The sequence below is a fragment of the Alligator mississippiensis genome, chromosome 2, assembly GCF_030867095.1.
Source record: "Alligator mississippiensis isolate rAllMis1 chromosome 2, rAllMis1, whole genome shotgun sequence".
In the NCBI taxonomy this organism is placed as follows: Eukaryota; Metazoa; Chordata; order Crocodylia; family Alligatoridae; genus Alligator; species Alligator mississippiensis.
The window spans coordinates 163,511,583-163,529,354 of NC_081825.1; the positions used below are offsets into that span (position 1 = coordinate 163,511,583).

General features: G+C 46.9%; 1 protein-coding gene across 1 annotated transcript; it reads right to left on the bottom strand.

Annotated features, from left to right (window-relative positions):
- Nucleotides 1-156: 156 nt before the first annotated feature.
- Nucleotides 157-15,602, bottom strand: LOC102565543 (radial spoke head protein 6 homolog A). The gene is made up of 6 exons (XM_006272751.4): nucleotides 15,328-15,602; nucleotides 13,534-13,765; nucleotides 11,901-12,668; nucleotides 3,369-3,510; nucleotides 1,412-1,529; nucleotides 157-732 (listed from the first exon to the last, which is right to left on the bottom strand). Exons 1-6 carry the CDS (start codon nucleotides 15,585-15,587, stop codon nucleotides 498-500), a joined length of 1,755 nt encoding a protein of 584 aa, XP_006272813.1. The 5' UTR covers nucleotides 15,588-15,602; the 3' UTR covers nucleotides 157-497.
- Between the last annotated feature and the right edge of the window lie 2,170 nt (nucleotides 15,603-17,772).

Genomic DNA, 17,772 nt, shown 5'->3' on the forward strand with positions numbered 1-17,772 from the left:
AAAAGGATATGGGAGTTTTGGTTCTCAGCTGCTGACTTGGCAGCTTTTTTGTCCCAACCCTCTGAGAATCCCAGGTGAAGGTGTATTTACAAAGTCTCAGGGGTGTAGGTAGTAGCCGTGTTGGTCTAAGGACATAGGCAGACAAGGTTCTTTAGGTGAATCTGATATCTTTTATTAGACCAACTTAAATAGTTGGAAAACAATTATTAAGCAAGCTTTCAGGTTCAAAAAGTTTCTGCAGAAACTTCCTTAGCCTGACGAAGGGTTTTTGAACCCGAAAGCTTGCTTAATAATTGAGCATTAAAATCACTACCAAAGACATTCTTCTAAAGTCAAAGTATTCTAAATGAGAAGAGTGTACAACAGTAAAACAAAGCATCTATTTTAAATGGGCTTCTCCATATACATATCTTTTGAGAGTGCCTCAATTATAATACATTTATTTAAAAACTATTCAGATATTTTAAAAAAGTATACATCTCTCATTCTTCTACATTTTAATCATCCTCATCATCATCCTCTTCTTCTTCCATCTCTTCCATTTCCTCAGCTGCAGCCAAAGCTTCTTCTTGTGCAGCCCTGAGTGCCTGCTCCTCTTCTACAGTGGGGTCACTCATCTCAGTGATTTCTGGACCACTAGGGTATTCTGCCTGCACTGGTGGAGGTAGTGGGGGGATGTAGTTATCTGGACTATATTTATGACCCCAGCCCAGATAGATATTATCAAATTTCCTAAGGAAAAAAACAAAGAATCACACAATTCTCCATGGAAAAATTCTCAGGTTTCTCTTCGTTAACAAAAGCATGTTACATATTTTGGTATATTTAAAAAATGGCATCATTTAACTAATGCAAATAATAATGACTACCTTTTTACCTAAAACTCGTAAGTGCTCAACTATGTGATTTGTAAAATCTGGACTAAAATCTTTCATTGCATGATGATCCTATATGGCGTCTACTGATTTCACCCATCGTATCCATGTTGGGACTGAAAATGGAGATCATCTGAAGGTGGTAAAAATATCTTCTGGAAACCGCAGTGGAAATTAGCCATGAAATGTAATTATTCTTGAAAAAAACCTTAATGAAATCAAAAGTAGGGGTGCTGACCCAAGGGTCTTGGACAATTGATTAATTACATTCTATCAGTCAAATTTCTAGTGTACTTACCAACAGACATACGGTATTCTTCACTTCCCGTCTTAGGCATTTGTTTATTACTGTCTGTACAGCTGATACCAAATATATTTAGATTTTAGTAGTGGGTAAAGTCAATAGATTAGAAACTAGAAAACTTCAATATAATGATTAAACACATATCTCTGATTAGCCAGTTTAAGATGAAGTAAAAATGATGACTATGAGAAACTAAGATTACCCAGTCTAACTATGAACACAAGGTACCTACTTGCCAGTAGCAAAGGCATATGCTCCGGGCCACAGATTAGACTGAATAACTGCAACGGCATATTGAGGAACCAGATTTGTAGATAACTGAGCTGTCCAAGGAGGGATGTTCTGAATTTCTGTTAAGAGTCAACCAAAGAAAATATACATTGCCATGAATAACTGGACTCATAAGTATCTATGAAATATTTTGTACTTAAGTATATATAAGGAGAATTTTAAAACACAAAGAAATGATGTATCTTAAAAAGGAGATACTTGGAATGGGTGTTTCAGAAACACCCATTCCAAAAATGGATGTTCTTTCTTGTTTGAAGATGGAATCCAGCATGGGCAACAGTTTTAAAATATTGGAAGAGCACAGTAAATCCAAAGTCTGTTTTGGCAATATCATTGATAATCACTGGATTATTAATTCCAGATGCTGAAAAAACAAAAGTAAACATGACTACATACGTGGCTCCTGAAACGCAGTGCTAATACTCATTATTTAATGTTAATTCCTTTGTCAAGGATGAGAGCATTGTGGGCCACTTACTGATATATTTGGGAGAATGAGATCCCAATGATACAGAAATATGACCTGAATGTAAGAAAGGAGGGATTATACTTAACAGAGAGCTAGTGCAATATTATACCCAGAGACTCATATATTGAAGTTAACATACGTGATTAACACAAAACAAATTAACACATTAATTTTTGTAACAAGTGTTAATCTCACACATCCATTTTGACCAGGGGAGGCCCATCCCGCACCCTCTTTGGACTCAGGATGGAGTGGACCAACTGGTGGAGCGCACCAACTGCGGACCAGCCAGAACACGTGTGCACGGCCCCAATCCCAGCCTACCCGCCTGCTCCAGACTGTACACTCACACTGAGCAGTGGAAGCAGTGGTGGTGGCTGGGCAGAAGCTGCTGTTCGGGGCAGGGGAAAAGCGGCCCTACCTCCTCACCGCTGCCAGGCCTTTCTTGCTGCAGCTGCCCAGAGCCAGTGCCCTTGCTACCCTGAAGTTCCTTTCCGGCACCGGCATTGCCACCTCCAGGCTGCCAGCAGGACAGCAGTGGCAGTGCAGAGGAGCCACAGGGCAGTCTGGGTATGGGCTCTGGGCGGCTGCAGCAAGAAGGGCCCGGCAGCAGCAAGGGGGAAGGGCCACTCTTCCCCCGCCCCGACCAGCAGCTTCTGCTCAGCTGCTGCTACTGCTCAGCGTGAGCAGGTGAGTCTGAGCATGTGCAGGATGGGCCAGGGTTGGGGTTGTTTGCTCGGGTTCCGGCTGGTCTGCCCTGGCCAGCGTAAGTCTGGAGTGGGCGCAGGGCACACCCGGGTTGGAGCTGGGGCCATGCACTGTTGGTAGTGGCAGGGGAGGAGAGGCACGGTGCACAGGCTCTGGACTGTTGGATGGGGGTTACTGACTATTATTTAACTGTGTGATCAAAATTGTGATTAATTGCAGCTATTTTTTTTAATCTCACAATTAATTGTGATGAATTTTTTACTCATTTGTCAGCCCTAATAAAAAAAATCAACTCTTTTTAAGTGCTGCAGCATTGTCTTCCTGAACATGAAACAACAGCTCAGAGGGGTGAAAATTCATCTTTTATCTCAAGGCTTTATGTGGGTGATATCTTTTGTTGGACCGACTGCATGATTGGGATTAAGCTAGACAAGTTTCTAAATGCGAGGCATTCTTCATCATGTCTGAGGAAAGAAACAGGCACAGAAGTTGTTAACTTTGAAACCTGAAAATGACCAGTTAACTGCCAAAATTTTAAAGGCATTCATTGTGGGCTATTTGGGTACAATTATACAGTTAATGTGCCTATCTGATACTCTCAAATACCTGCTGTGATGGCTCACAAAACTATACCTCTAGATTTTCACTCATCCACTGCCAAAACGTTAGATGTTCAGTGTCAAAAAATACAATGACTCAAGAAAGTCTGAGTGGTCTGTACCTGTATCTTCAGAGAGTGGGGTTAAAAGAGGGGGTCCCACTTCTTGCTGTGGTTCATCTGACTCATCTGCTTTCTCCTCTTCTTCAACTTCTTCTTCTTCTTCCTCTGATTTTTGAATGGGATTAATCCAGATACAACGGCCCTACAACCAACATACCAATAGCTATAAAATAGATTCAACAACCGTTGAAATATCATGTTATGAATTAAAATGCCTACCTCAGAAACATTAAAGCACCAAAATACCATGCAGATCAAAAAAAATGATTAGACTAGACAGATGATGAGGGATCCTGGTTTTCTCTGATAAAAAAATCACAAATTCTCTGAAACCCCCCAAATCCGTTATTAAAATGAAAAGCGCCCTGCAGCACTCCCAACCCTGCTGGTGCCCCTCACTGCCCCCAAAGCTCCCCCCCCAGTACTGCTGGTAACCCTCACTGTCCCCAAAGCCCGCCCCTAGCCCTGCTGGTGCTTCTCACTGCCCCCAAAGCACCCCCAATACTGCTGGTGACTTTCACTGTCCCCAAATCCCCGCCAGCCCTGCTGGTGCCTCTCAGTGCCCCCAAAGCCCCTCCAACCCCTGCTGGTACCTCTCAGTGCCCCCAAAGCCCTCCCCCCCCAATACTGCTGGTGACCCTCACTGTCCCAACAGCCCCCCTGCCCTACTCATGCCTCTTGCCCCCCACCCACAGCCCTTGCCCCTCCAGCCCGGCCGGAGGGGCACCCAGCTGCCAGGGCTATGGGGCCAGGGACCCAAGTCTGCAGCTCCCTGCTCCCAACAGCAGGCAGCTGCAGCAGCATGGAGCCGGGTCCCCCACTGCTGCTGCCTGGGTGGGGCCAGGGCCAGCTCCTGGCTCCCCCCAGCCCTGCTGGTGCCCCCAGCCATGACCTATAAACACCGAGCCCTGACAGAGGGGCCCCCAGCCCCCTGCAAGTCCCACTTACCTCAGGCTCCAGGAGAAGAGGGAGGCTGAGCTGAGCTGAGCAGAGCCCTGGCTGAGTGACTGTCTCAGGCCCTACGTTCCCCCTCCCACTCCAGGCAGGTCTGGGGTTTCCCACCCTGTTTGTAAACAGCTTTTGCAGGCTGGAGCTCAACCAGCCTGCAGAGCTGCTTGCAAAAGCAGGGAATCCACAGGTTTCTCTACGAAAAGAAGAAATCCGTGTTTTCTCTGATAAAAACGGGAAATCCGTGGTTTTTTCTGGGTTTTTTTGTGGAAAACAGAAAACCCAGATCCCTGCAGATGACATATATTAATTTTATGGAGGCACAAATGAGATGCAAGACAACATCTGTCTCCACCCTTAGTTCCAGCTATGATGGTACTATTCACTTTCAGTGGCAGAATTTACATAATTTTGTATACATCATTTCATAGATTTCATAACATTAGGGTTGGAAGGGACCTTGCAAGATCATCAGGTCCAGCCCCCTGCCCAAAGGGCAGGCAGTCAGCAGGGAACAAATGATTCCAGCAAGATAGGCATCCAAGTGTTTCTTAAAGGAATCCAGAGTAGGTGCCTGCAACACCTCTGCAGGGAGTCTATTCCAGGCCCTGGGGACTTTGACAGTAAAGAAGTTTTTCCTTATGTCCAGCCTAAAATAGTCTTCCAAAAGTTTGTAAACGTTGGACCTAGTCTTCCCCTGGCATGCCCTGGTGAACAGACATTTTCCCAGTTCCCGGTGCACACCCCTTACATACTTAAATGCTGCCACCCCTGAGCCTATGCTTTTCTAGGCTGAAGAGTCCCATGTCTCTCAGCCTCTCCTCATAAGGCCTGCTTTCTTGTCCTATAATCATTCACGTGGCTGTCCTCTGAACTGTGTCGAGCTTCTCCACATCCTTTCTGAATTGCGGAGCCCAGAACTGGACACAGTATTCCAGCTGTGGTCTCACCAAAGCCAAGTAAAGTGGGAGTATGATCTCTCAGGTCTTGTTTGAGATCCATCAGACAATGCAGGCTAGAGTTTTGTTTGCTTTGAGAACTGCAGTACTGCATTGGTGGCTCATATTTATCTTGTGGCCAATCATGATCCCCAAGTCTCTTTCAGACGTGGTGCTAGCTAGCAAGTCTGTAAGTGTGGTGTGGGTTCTTTCTCCCAAGGTGGAGCAGCTTGCATTTCTTGGTGTTGAATGCCATCAGATTTTGATCTGCCCACCTTGTAAGCCTGTTGAGGTCAGCCTGGGTTGCCAGCCTATCCTCTAGGGTGACTGCACTTCACCCTAGAGGATAGTTTGGTGTCATCAGCAAACTTTGCCAGTCCGCTTATAACACCTGAGTCCAGATCATTTATAAAATAGTGAAGAGTACAGGTCTGAAAATGGAGCCCTGGGGGATGCCACTGGTTACGGTGTGCCAAGCTGATTCAGTTCCATCAACTATCACTCTCTGGGTCTGTCCACGGAGCCAGTTCCTCAGCCACTGGACTGTGAAATTGTCTAGGCCACAATTTTTCCATGAGGTCATCATAGGACACAAGGTCAAAGGCTTTCTTGAAGTCCAAAAATATGATATCCACCTCTTCTCCTTTGTCACTTGGTCATAGAAGGAAATCAGGTTGGTCAGGCAAGATCTACCCACCACAAAGCCATGTTGGCTTTCTCTCAGAATATTACCTTCTGTTAGGATGTTGGTAATGGTTTTCTTGATCATTTTTTCCAAGATCTTTCCAAGGATTGAGGTCAAGCTAACAGGCCTGTAGTTCCCTGGATTTTCCCTTCTCCCTTTCTTGAAGATAGGCACCACATTGACCCTCTTCCAATCATCAGGCACCTTGCCCAAGTACTATGAGTTCTCAAATATCCTCGCCATAGACTGTGCTATAATGTCAGCTAGTTTCTTTAGCACTCTTGGTTGTGTTCTGTCCAGACCAGGTGATTTGTGGATGTCCAGCCTCTCAAGGTGTTCCCTCACAAGATCAGTGGTAATGATGGGCGCAATCTTGCCCTTCCCCTGGTGATCCTGCCTCTTGTCAGGCAGGGTGATCCCACTGGACTGATGGAAGACCAACACAAAGTAGTTGTTAAAGAGATTGGCATTTCCTGGGTGTCGGTTATCAGCTGCCCTACTTGGTTTAGTAAGGGTCCAATGTTACCCTTGTTATTTTTACAACTTCCCACATATTTGAAGAAGGACTTTTTTATTGTCCTTGATTTGAATGGCCAGTCTGAGCTCAGTTTCAGCCTTGGCTTTCCTAGTTTGCTTCCTATAGGTGTGGGCTAGTGCTGAGTACTCCTCCTTAGTGGTGTTTCTTGTCTTCCATCCTTTATAAGCTTCTTTTTTTAGGTGCAGGAGGTCCTCGAGTTCCCTATTGAGCCAAGGGGGTCATCCAGCCCTTTTGCTAATTTTTCTGGGGGTTGGAATGGACTTTCCTTGTGCTTCAAGGATTGCATCCTTGAGGAGTGACCATTCATCATGGACATTCCTCTCTGCCAGACTGTGGTTTCTCAGGGCCTGAGCAATTAGCCTCCTAAGCATGTGAAAGTCGGCCTTCCTAAAGTCGAGGACTTCCGTATCACTGACTGACCTCCCAGCTCTGCAGTGAATAGAGAAAGGGATCAACTTGTGGTCACTGTTTCCCAGTTTCCCTTTCTCAGGTCACTGACTAGATCACCCCCTTTGGCCAGTACCAGGTCCAGCAGTGTCTTGCCCCTTGTCAGTCCATAGACTTCTTGAGACAAATAAAGCTCATCAATGCTTGTGAGGAAGCATTGCAACTGATCAAATTTGACTGAGTGCTCTTCCCATGAGATGTCAGGGTAATTAAAGTCACCCATGTCAACTGTGCACTGAGAGCGTGCAGCCTCAGTCAGTTCCCTGGCGAACTCATGGTCAAGTTCTTGCTTTTGATTAGGAGGTTTGTAATAGAGTCCTACTGTTATATTCCCTTCACCACATTCCCTTCTTACTCTTATCCAGAGGGTCTCAAGTCACCCTCCTTGGTTGCCAGTCTCTGCCTATAGGGAAGTGTACTGCTCCTTCACGTAGAGAGCTACACCCCCACCCTTTCTTGTAACGTGATCTCTCCTGTACAGGGTATAGCTATCTATATCTGTGGTCCAGTTATAGGTGGAGTCCCACCAGGTCTCTGTTATCCCTGTGATATTATAATTATTACTGTTTAGGAGTAGGGCCTGTTTGTTGCCCAGGCTCCTGGCATTTGTATAAAGGCAAGTGAGCTTGCCATTGGAGGCCCTAGGTTTCCCTGCACTCATAGATTTCATAGACATTAGGGCTGGAAGGGACCTCTCAAGATCATTGGATCCAGCTCCCTGCCCAGAGGGCAGGCAGTCAGCATTTGTAACATCTACTTGTGTTGTTTGGCCACCTGCTGGAAGGAACAATGCAAAATGCCTTTAAGAGTATGAATGTCTATTGAATTTACTTTGAAACCAAAATTTTGTTGTCAAAAAAATTAAAAAACACCCCACCCAGTACTCAGTGTGTACACACTTTACAATATTATTATTGTGGTTCTACATGCCAGCCAGTCATCACCACTGGCAATCCCTCAATTCAAGGATGTTCTCTACCATGGTTCATTGATGGGTCTTGTGGTGATTTGGGGAGTTCAGTCCTTGAGGCACAGTCCTGTCTGCAGAAGTAGCAGGTTTTTCCACAGGTGGGAGGTAGGCAATAGGCCAGGATTTCTCACCTGTTCCTTCTTTCATTCTCTTTTCTCTGGTTTGAGGGTGAGGCACTTTACACTGAAACAGGTAGTCACTTGGTTGAGGTTGCAGTGCCACTGGAGTCAGTCAGTAGGCAGTTCTTTCCAAGTCTTGATGTTGGCACCTGTTTTCTTGAGGCATGCTTTCAATGCGTCCTTGTAGCATTTTATTTGGACACTGTGAGATCTCAGGCTGTTACTAAGCTAGGAGTAGAGCACTTGTTTTGGGAGTTGAGAGTCGGGCATCCGCACGCAATATTCAGTGCAGCGAAGTTGGTGTTTAAGACTCACTAACTCAAGGCTGGTAACAGCAAGGATGCTGGCGTTTGTGTGGTGATCTCCCCATTTGATGTGGAAGATTCTCTCGAGGCATTGTTGGTGGTACTTCTCCAGGCTCTTGAGATGATGACAGTTGATCACCTACATTTCACATCTGTAGAGGAAAGTGGGGATGATGACTGCATTGTAGATCTGTGCCTTGGCATCTTTTTGGAGGCTGCAATGAATAAAGACATGCTGAATCAATTTCCCAAAGGAAGCACTTGCACATTGGATCCTGTACTGGATCTCTTCATCAATGCTCACTCTCTGAGAAGGGTGGTTACTGAGGTAGAGGAAGTGTTCGATTACCTCAAGGGTCTTTCCCACAATGGTAATTTGGAGAGGGGGGTCACATTTGTGGCCCAAGGCAGGCTGATAGAGCAGGTCTTCACTATGTTGAGAGAGGCCCAAAGTTCAACAGGTCTCTCACAATAGATCCAAGATGGTCTGGAGGTTTTCCTCAGTGTGTGCATGGATGGCACTATCGTTAGCATATTGAAGGTCAAGGGCAGCCAGTCACATAAGAAAAGAAAGGTCACATTAACAGATCCTCTTCCCAGAACTAGGCTAACATCAATGCAGCTAACACTTAACAGAATGGACATGAACAAAAGATATACTGCTACAGCTTTTCCTTCATCAAAACACAGGGACCTGAATCCACCGTAATCATCACGCTTCCTCAGTTCCACTACTCACAGTGAAGGGTGAACAACAGGAAGTAAACTGCAAAGAAATATTGGACTCTTTTCCATAATAAAAGTTGTTATGCACGAACAACCTGCATTTTTATTAATACCCTCACATGTCTCTGGCCTTTGGTGAAACAGAAATACAAAATTAGAAGCAGGTAAGAAAATATGAAAATCTGCAATGTCTCTAACCCTATGCAGAGGCAAGAAATTGATTTCCTGGGGTTTTGTTCACCTTATGCTATTTATCAGAGAAAGGCAAAAATAGTTAGAAAGTTTCTGCCAATACTCCATAAGAGAAAATTTCATCTCAACCCCAAATATGGAAAACTACTCATCTTTCATAGATTCATAGATGTTAGGATCAGAAGGGACCTCAGAAGGTCATTGAGTCCGACCCCCTGCCCTGGGCAGGAAAGAGCGTTGGGGTCAGACGACCTCAGCTAGGCACAGTCTCCTCTTGAATACCCCCAAGGTAGGGGAGAGCACTACCTTCCTTGGAAGCTCATTCCAGATTCTAGCAACCCTAACTGTGAAGAAGGGTTTTCTAATGTCCAACTTAAATCTGCTCTCCGTCAATTTGTAGCCATTGTTCCCAGTTACTCCAGGGGGTATCCTAATAAACAGAGCATCTCCTATTCCTTGCTGCCCTCCCCTGATGAATTTATAGGCAGCCACAAGATCACCTCTCAGTCTTTTCTTGCGAAGGCTGAAGAGACCTAGGTCCCTCAGTCTCTCCTCTTAAGGCCTTGCCTGCAGGCCTCTGACCATACAAGTGGCCCTCCTTTAAACCCTCTCAAGACTCTATGCATCCCTCTTGAAGTGCGGTACCCAAAACTGGATGCAGTACTCCAACTGCGGCCTGACCAGTGCCGCATAGAGGGGAAGCATCACCTCTCTGGACCTGTTTGTCATGCATCTGCTAATGCATGATAAATGTAGTTAGCCTTGTTGATCAGTTCATCATATTGACAACTCATGTTCATCTTGGAGGTCATCCCCCAGCCTGTAAGTGTGTAGGTGGTCCTTTTTGCCCAGGTGCAGCACTTTGCACTTGTCTTTGTTGAACTGCATCCTATTTCATTCTGCCCTTTTTCCAACCTGTCCAGATCCACCTGGATCCGTTCCCTACCCTCTGCTGTGTTAACTTTGCCCCATAATTTGGTATCATTTGTGAACTTGGACAGGGTGCTCTCTATGCCCTTTGTCTAAGTCACTGATGACAACATTGAATAGCACTGGTCCGAGGACAGAGCCTTGTGGGACTCCACTGCCCACATCTTTCCAGGTCAATATCGACCCATCCACCATCCACTGCCACAGCCATTTTGCCACCCACCTGACCGTGTAATCATCTACATCACAGCCTGTCACTTTATTTATGAGACTGGAATGCGATACTGTATTGAAGGCCTTCTTAAAGTCTAGGTAGATGACATCTATCTCGACTCCTAAGTCTAAGCATTTTGTGGCCTGGTCATAAAAAGAAACAAGGTTAGTCAGGCAGGATGTACCTGCAATGAACTGGTGCTGATTTCCTTTCAGCATTATTTTCTCTGTTGGGTTCCCACAAATGTAATTCTTAATGATTTTTTCCAGAGTTTTCCCAAGCATAGATGTGAAACTAACTGGCCTATAGTTTCCTGGTTCCTCCCTCCTCCCCTTGAAAAAAGGGACCACACTGGTCCTTTTCCAGCCCTCTGGGACCTGACCCTCAGAGCACCATGAGTACTCGAACAGCTGTGCCAGTGGCTCTGCTATAATACTGGCCAATTCTTTCAGCACCCTTGGATGAAGTTAATCTGGGCCTGCTGATTTGCACACATCCAGGCCCTCCAAGCGCCCCTTCACTAAGTCTTCGCTAACAGTAGGTGGGCTGGTGTCCCTCCTGTGTCTATCTATGATCCAGTTGGGAGATTTGTCTTGGTCTGTGTCTAGGAATACAGATGCAAAGAACTCATTGAAGAGCTCAGCTTTGTCCCCCGTCTCTGGCACCAATGGCCCTAGTTTGTCCTATGGGGGTCTTATACTATCCTGCACCTTCCTTTTGCTCCCTATATACCTGAAGGACTTTTTGTTGGCCTTAATTTTTGTTGCCAGCCTAAATCCTAATCCTGCTTTGGCCTTCCTAACTGATTCCCTGCAAGTGCAAGCCAGGAAGGTATACTCTTTGGTAGCTACCCTGTTTCCACAGCCTGTATACCTCTTTTTTTGCCCTTAGGCTTTGCTGGACTTCTTTGTTCAGCCAACAGGGCTTCTTGGCCCCTTTGCCCCCTTTTATGCACAATGGGATTGTCTCCTTCTGCGCCCATAGGATCGCTCCCTTGAGGAACGACCACCCTTCCTGGACCCCCATTTCACCAATGCTCTTCAGCTTCAATGCCTCACTAACTAATCACCTGAGCACACTGAAGTTAGCCTTTCTGCAGTCTAGCACTTCAGCCCTGCTGGTTAATTTACCCAGCCTCTGCTGGATAGTGAATTCAATCAATCAATGGTCACTATCCCCTAGGTTACCTTGTACCTGCAGATTCCCCACCAGATCACCCCCTATAGCTAACATCAAGTCCAGCAAGGCATTTCCCCTAGTGGGATTGTATACCTCCTCCATTAGGTGGAGGTCCTGTATGCAGGTTAAGAACCCATTTGAGTAGTTAGATTTGGCTGACTGTTCCTTCTAGCAGATGTCAGGGTAGTTTAGGTCACCCATGACAACTATATCTCTCAACTGTATGGCCTCTGAGAGCTGCCATCTTTGTGCATGGGAGAAATTCATTTACATTTTGGGACACCATTGGTAACCATATGGAATAGGTTTCACAAATGAAGATGAAATTCCCTAGAACATACCTGCATTAGAATATTTTGCACATGGTGTACCCAGTTGGAGAGGGACTCCACTAATTCCATCACACTAATGGGCTCAAAGTCAGGGTTCTCTTCATATGTGTCTCTCCCTGATCCTCCCTCCTCTTCTTCATCTCCTTCCTCTTCTCCAAACTGATAGAACCCCAGTGGGCTGATCTGGGTCCCTGCTGAGATCCGGGCAATCTGTGCACGTAGGTAATTGGCTTCATTCCCTGGGAAAGGTGGATAGCTCACAATAGGAGCATCCAGCCTTCCAGTGAAAAACTTCTTTATTTTTCGGGCAGCAACAATTTGTGCTGGTGTTACTGGAGGTAACTTCATCCATGGTTTGCCTGGTTCATTACAGACAAAATAGATAAACTTATTAGCACCAGTCCGGTTTTCTTCTTTTGGGGTCGCTGCTGGTGGCTTGTAGGTGGACTTTGGTGGTTCATCATCATCTTTCTCTTCATCTTCATCTTCAACCTCACTTCCCTCCTTCCCTCCTTCTTCAATCAGTTTTTCTTCTTCTTCTTCTTCTTCTTCTGTCTCTTCCTCTTCTTCCCCCTCTCGGTACTCCACTTCAGCCACAATATAGTTCATCTCCAGACCCAAGATTTTACCCCAGAATCGGCATGTATGGATTGGTTGTGTGTTGACAAGCTGCTTGAGGGCAAGGAATACGTGATAGTATTCATCTTTGCTTAAGCCGATTCCAGCCTGTTCAAAATAGAAGGCTGTTTCCATCACATTAGGTAAAGGGGTATCTGTCTAAGGAAAAAAAATAAATGCCTGAGTTAAAGCAAAGTGTTATGAAAAGATCTTTTTAAAAGGTCAGCTACAGCATATTACCCATTAAAATAATAACATTTAGCATTTCTGTAATGCCTATCTTCTCAAAATGATTTACAAACATTAATAACCTAAGCGTCACAACACCACTGTAAGGAAACTTATAATATACCAATCTGGATGAAGAAATGGAGCAAAAAGCTTAAGTAATCTGCAGTATTAGGGTATGAAGTTTGGAAGAATATTCAAGATTCCAAATTCCCAGCAGACTCCCAACTACCACAAAATATACAGGACCAGACTAGTTACAGGAAAAGAATGTGAACAATATGTACAAACAATCTCAGTGCTGGTGTGCATAATGCTAGTACAACAACAGAGTAGGAGACCAAGATAGCTTGAGATAGCAGGGCTGTATTTTCTCATGTGTATGTACAGATACAGTCTGGAAGAAAAAAAATGGAAACTTTGCACATTTAGACAATTTGGTTGAACACCTAAAGCTCAAAATCCAGAGCTTTCCAGAGAAAATCCACATAAATCCAGTACTCATTCCCCAAAACAAGTGTTATTCTTTTGGATACTTTGACATAAGGGAGTTTTAAGTATGTATTATTTAACATTGATTCAAATGTCTACGACTGGCAATGAATTCAATATCGATTGGAATCTACTCCCACTGAAATAAAGGTTAAATTCTAATTTGGCTTCAACAGGAATAAAGTTAGGCCAATAATGAACAATTTTGATAAGTTTACTTACACGTCTTGCTGGTGAATCATTTAGCAGGCAATAATATAACACATAAAAGCAGAAAGGGAAGATGTTTATGATAGTGACTCACTATTTCCTCTTCTGGCTCCTGATCTCCATCTCCATTTCCCTTGAGGAACAGAACTTTATGCTTTTCTGCTAGCTCAAATGTTGGAAGAATCTCATATTCATCTCGAAGGGTGTCCATTTTCTTTTGGAACTGAGCCCACTTTACATCCTTGCTGATATTCTCAATTATGTCTGCTGCATTTATGGGGTGCTCATCCAGAATCTTGGTCAGCATATTAGCAAGATGATCATACCTGTCACCAGGAAAAATGTTACACAGGCAGAATACTATATCAAATCCAGAAATAGCTCCTTGAGCTTTGGGGGCTGATCCAGGATTGTGGTGAGGGGCGTGGTGCAGGTGCAGTGAAGAAAGCTCACTATGTGCTACACTGCTAAAGGGGATGCAGCTGCACCCCACAAGTTCCTGGATGCCACTGAGCTGAGCTCATCAGCATGTCAGTGTAGCGCTTGATGAGCTCACAGCACATGCAGAGCTCTTAAAGTTCACCAGCTGGTCAGGTAGGGGTTTGCCTGTGGCTCCTGTTTGCATGCAGCTCCAGAGCCCAGGTGGCGAGCACTGCTGCTGTTCACTCTCCTCCCCCCACCCCACCCTCCATTCATCATCAAGGGAAAAGAGGGAATGACCAGTCATGATACTCAGGCCCTGGGCTCTGGAGTTGTGAGCTACACAAAAGCATAAGCTGAGCATCATTGTCAGCTGCCCACCCCCTTTTTTCCCCCACTGCTACATTCAGGGCAGGGGAGAAAAACCAAGGCTGAATAGCAGTGGTGCTCACACCCTGGGCTCCAGAGCAGCCTGCAAGCAAGTCCTCTGGGCAGATCCTGTGCCAACCAGCCAATGAGCTCATAGAGCTCATGGCACATGCAAAGCCATGGGCACATGCATGAGAACATGCACATGCAAAGCTCCCAGCAGAAGCTGCACTGACAGGGCTGTGAGCCCAGAGAGCTCACTGCTGCACCCACCCTGGATTTGCCCGTGTTGAGCACTAGAGGCAGTGCCAAAATAATGAGCTATAAATGTCCTATTTAGATGGGCTGCACAGAAAGCCTGATTTAATGCCCTAAAGGAATTATTGCTTCTTGGCCTTTTGTAGGCTAAGATCAAGTGGGGGCATCCGAATCCCAAGACCTCCGGGTTTGAGCCTGCATGTCTCTCAGCGTTGCAAACCCCCGCCCTCCCTCCCCCGCTTAGCTGGCTAACATTGTATCTCCTGTAACCTAGTTGCCTTCCCCTCCTCACCCCCATGCTTCTATTGTTAGTCCCTCCCTTGGGTGCTATGTATTTCCCTACCGGCTTTGTCAGCTTTTTTCGGATTTACAATCCTAAACATTTACTAATAAAAGTCAATCTGCCTGCCAATGGATCTGGGAGTATCTGAGAGCCTGGGACAGAGGATGCTCCTGGTTGTAGTTCTGTCTGCTCAATCAATATGGCTTTTGGAATGATTTGAGTCCTGCTCAAACTGATTTGACCTGGAACATGACATATATTAATTAAAAAAAGAAAAAAGCTGTAAACGACATGGGGAATTAAGCTGGATTCATGCACATTCAGGAATGAGGAAACGCTTGGAATGTTTCCGGGAAGATGTTAATATCCCATTTCTGGTTTAAGCACCCTCTCCCCGTTCGCTGCCGGGCTGAATCAGGCCCACGTCCCGTCTGACCCCTGAGAAGTCCCAGAGGCAGGTCTGCCCCGGGAGAGCCCCAGAGCCCCCAGCTGCCCAAGAGCTTGGCTGTCTCTTCCTCTCTGCCCCCGGGGTCCCCCTCCCTCCCTGCCCGCACGCACAAGCTGAGGCCGGACTTGGTGCTGCTCTGCAGTAGGTACGCCTTGGCGTTGATCAGGGCCAGCTCTCGGGGCGACGGCGGCGGCTGCTCGCTCGTCGGGTCCTCGCAGGGGCCGCCCTGCGGCGCGCACAGCCCGTAGCCCGGCTCGTGCGGCTGGTAGGGGCCGTGCCCGGGCATGGGGCCCGGCTCCTGCGGCCGGGCCGCCGGGGGCTCGTAGAGGGGCAGGTCCTGCGGCGGCCCGGCCGCGGGGGCGTCCGCCATGGCCTTGCCCCGCCGCCGCTAGTCTCCCTGGCAACCGCTTCTCTCGTTGCCAAGGCAAAGCGGAGTCGGTTGCTAGGCTCACCTGATTGGCTGCCCTGCGCCAGGTGACCTGCTTGGCGAGAGTTGAGGGCGGCTGCCGCATGCGCAGTGGGGATGTCCGAGAAGCCCCAGGTTCCTGGCTCGGCCGCGCTGCCCGAAGCTTCCTAGCTCCGCTCTGTTGTCGCGGTTAGGCGTCATGTCCGCTTGGTTCATGTCACGCAGCTGCCGTCATGGGCATCCACGGGGAAAAGCCTTAGGGCCAGTGCATGAGGAAGGCGCCCACGTGACGTTCCTTTTTGGGGGGGTGCAGCGCCAGGAGCGGGTGTGCTGGTTTCCTGTGGCGCACTCTCTTACAGCGGGTTTCCACGCAAAAGCGGCTCACAAGAATAAATGAAAGAATTGGGAACAAACTTTAAAAACGGGATCTCCTTTAAAGGAGAAAAATGTGGGAAACTGGGGGGCTGCGGCCTGGGGGCAGACGGGTGGGGTGTGAGGGGCGCTGGGTGAGGACTGGCCATCGGTTTATAAATGGGGCCTGGTACAAAAACGGTTGAGAACCACCCTTGGCGACGTGGAGCGGGTGCACGTGGGTGCACATGCCCCCCTCCCCCCCCAAGATTGGCTATCTACCCCCTGGAAGCGCCAGCGCAACTTTAACTGCCAGGCTAAGGGAGGAGTTCAAGTCTGGTATTTTTCTGGTGATGCAAGCATTACATGCTGCCTTTGATTAAGTCGGCATCCAGACTATGAATATTTTTCACATCCTGAACATTTTGGCTACAGCCCCCTTTTTAAGATCTCCCCTGAGGACATCAGAAGAATAAGTCATCAAAAGCTTGATTTGATTTAATAAGGAATACATTATGTTAAATTTCCCCTCATTGTTCTCAGCAGGTACAGCCAAAAAAATGCAGTTTAATCTTTTAGTCCTCATGGGTGATTCATCGTATTTTTGTCATCAGAGATGACTTTTGGAGCCAGAACAGATTTGAAAATCTGATGATTGTATAATCTGTATGAGTCTGAAATTGATGTAAATTAAATCAGATTGCGGGTGTACCAATTAAAGCAAAACTTATTTTTCTGAAATCCCAAGGTCTGTCAACATTAGCAGAAAGGCTGCTGTAGGCAGCTTGGTCGGCTTGCTGGCTCTGGCAGGCTGGTTTTGCTCCCTGAGGAGCTCCTCAGCCAGTCCTTCAAACAAACGCAGTCCAGAGAGGCTGAAATAAGCAAACAAATTAAACCATGGGCAGGCAATTATTCTAGCTGGAGGGCTGCTTAATGAGCTGCCAAGGGCTGCAAGGTTAGCCCCACCGCTTGACAGGTGAGCCACCCCCTAGTCGCCATCTTGGGACCAGAAGTCCCGCCCTTAACCCCTGACTTTTGCTATCAGAAGTCACTCCCCTTGCCCCTTCCCCTCCCAAAGTACTCCTTTGGGGAGCAGAGGGTTGGCATCTTGGAACCAGAAAAAAACCAAATCATATACTAAAAGTCAAACACCTACTATAACATTTTAATTTTATTACAAAAAAAAATTGTCACTATTTGTGTTTGTATACTGTAGAGGTAATTGTATTATAACTTAAAAATAAGGTCTTACTCTTGTCTATTGTGTGTGGAGGATGTGGGATGTGGTTGGGGATAGGCATGTGCATGTATGGTGGGGTGTGGGGGGTGTGAGTATGTATGGGGGCAATAGGGTATGTTGGGCTGTATGTATGGGGGGGTTGGGGTAGGGTTTGGGTGTGTGGCATTTGTGGAGTGAGGGGGGTGGGGGGACCCCCCCACACTCCCCCCTTATGGTGCATAGCCTCTGCTGCTGGTAGCAGCAGCAACAGGTGGGTGTTAGGGGTATTTGTGGCCCATGCAAGTGCTGCTGCCTGGCAGCACATAGCTCCAGCCAGCACTGCATGTGGTAGTGAGGAGCACAGCCAAGCTGGCCTGCCTTTATTGTGTGGGCTCCTAGTAGCATGCATGCAGCTCCCAGCACTCGCGTGCCACCAAGGGAAGCCCTGTGCGATGGAGCTGGCTGCCTTTGCTGTTCCCTGCAGTGCAAATCCCGGGACTCTGCCAGAAGTGGAGGGGAGCCCCAACCCCTGCTTCCTGGAGGAGTCCCAGGACTTGCACAGCAGGGGGGGCAAAGGCT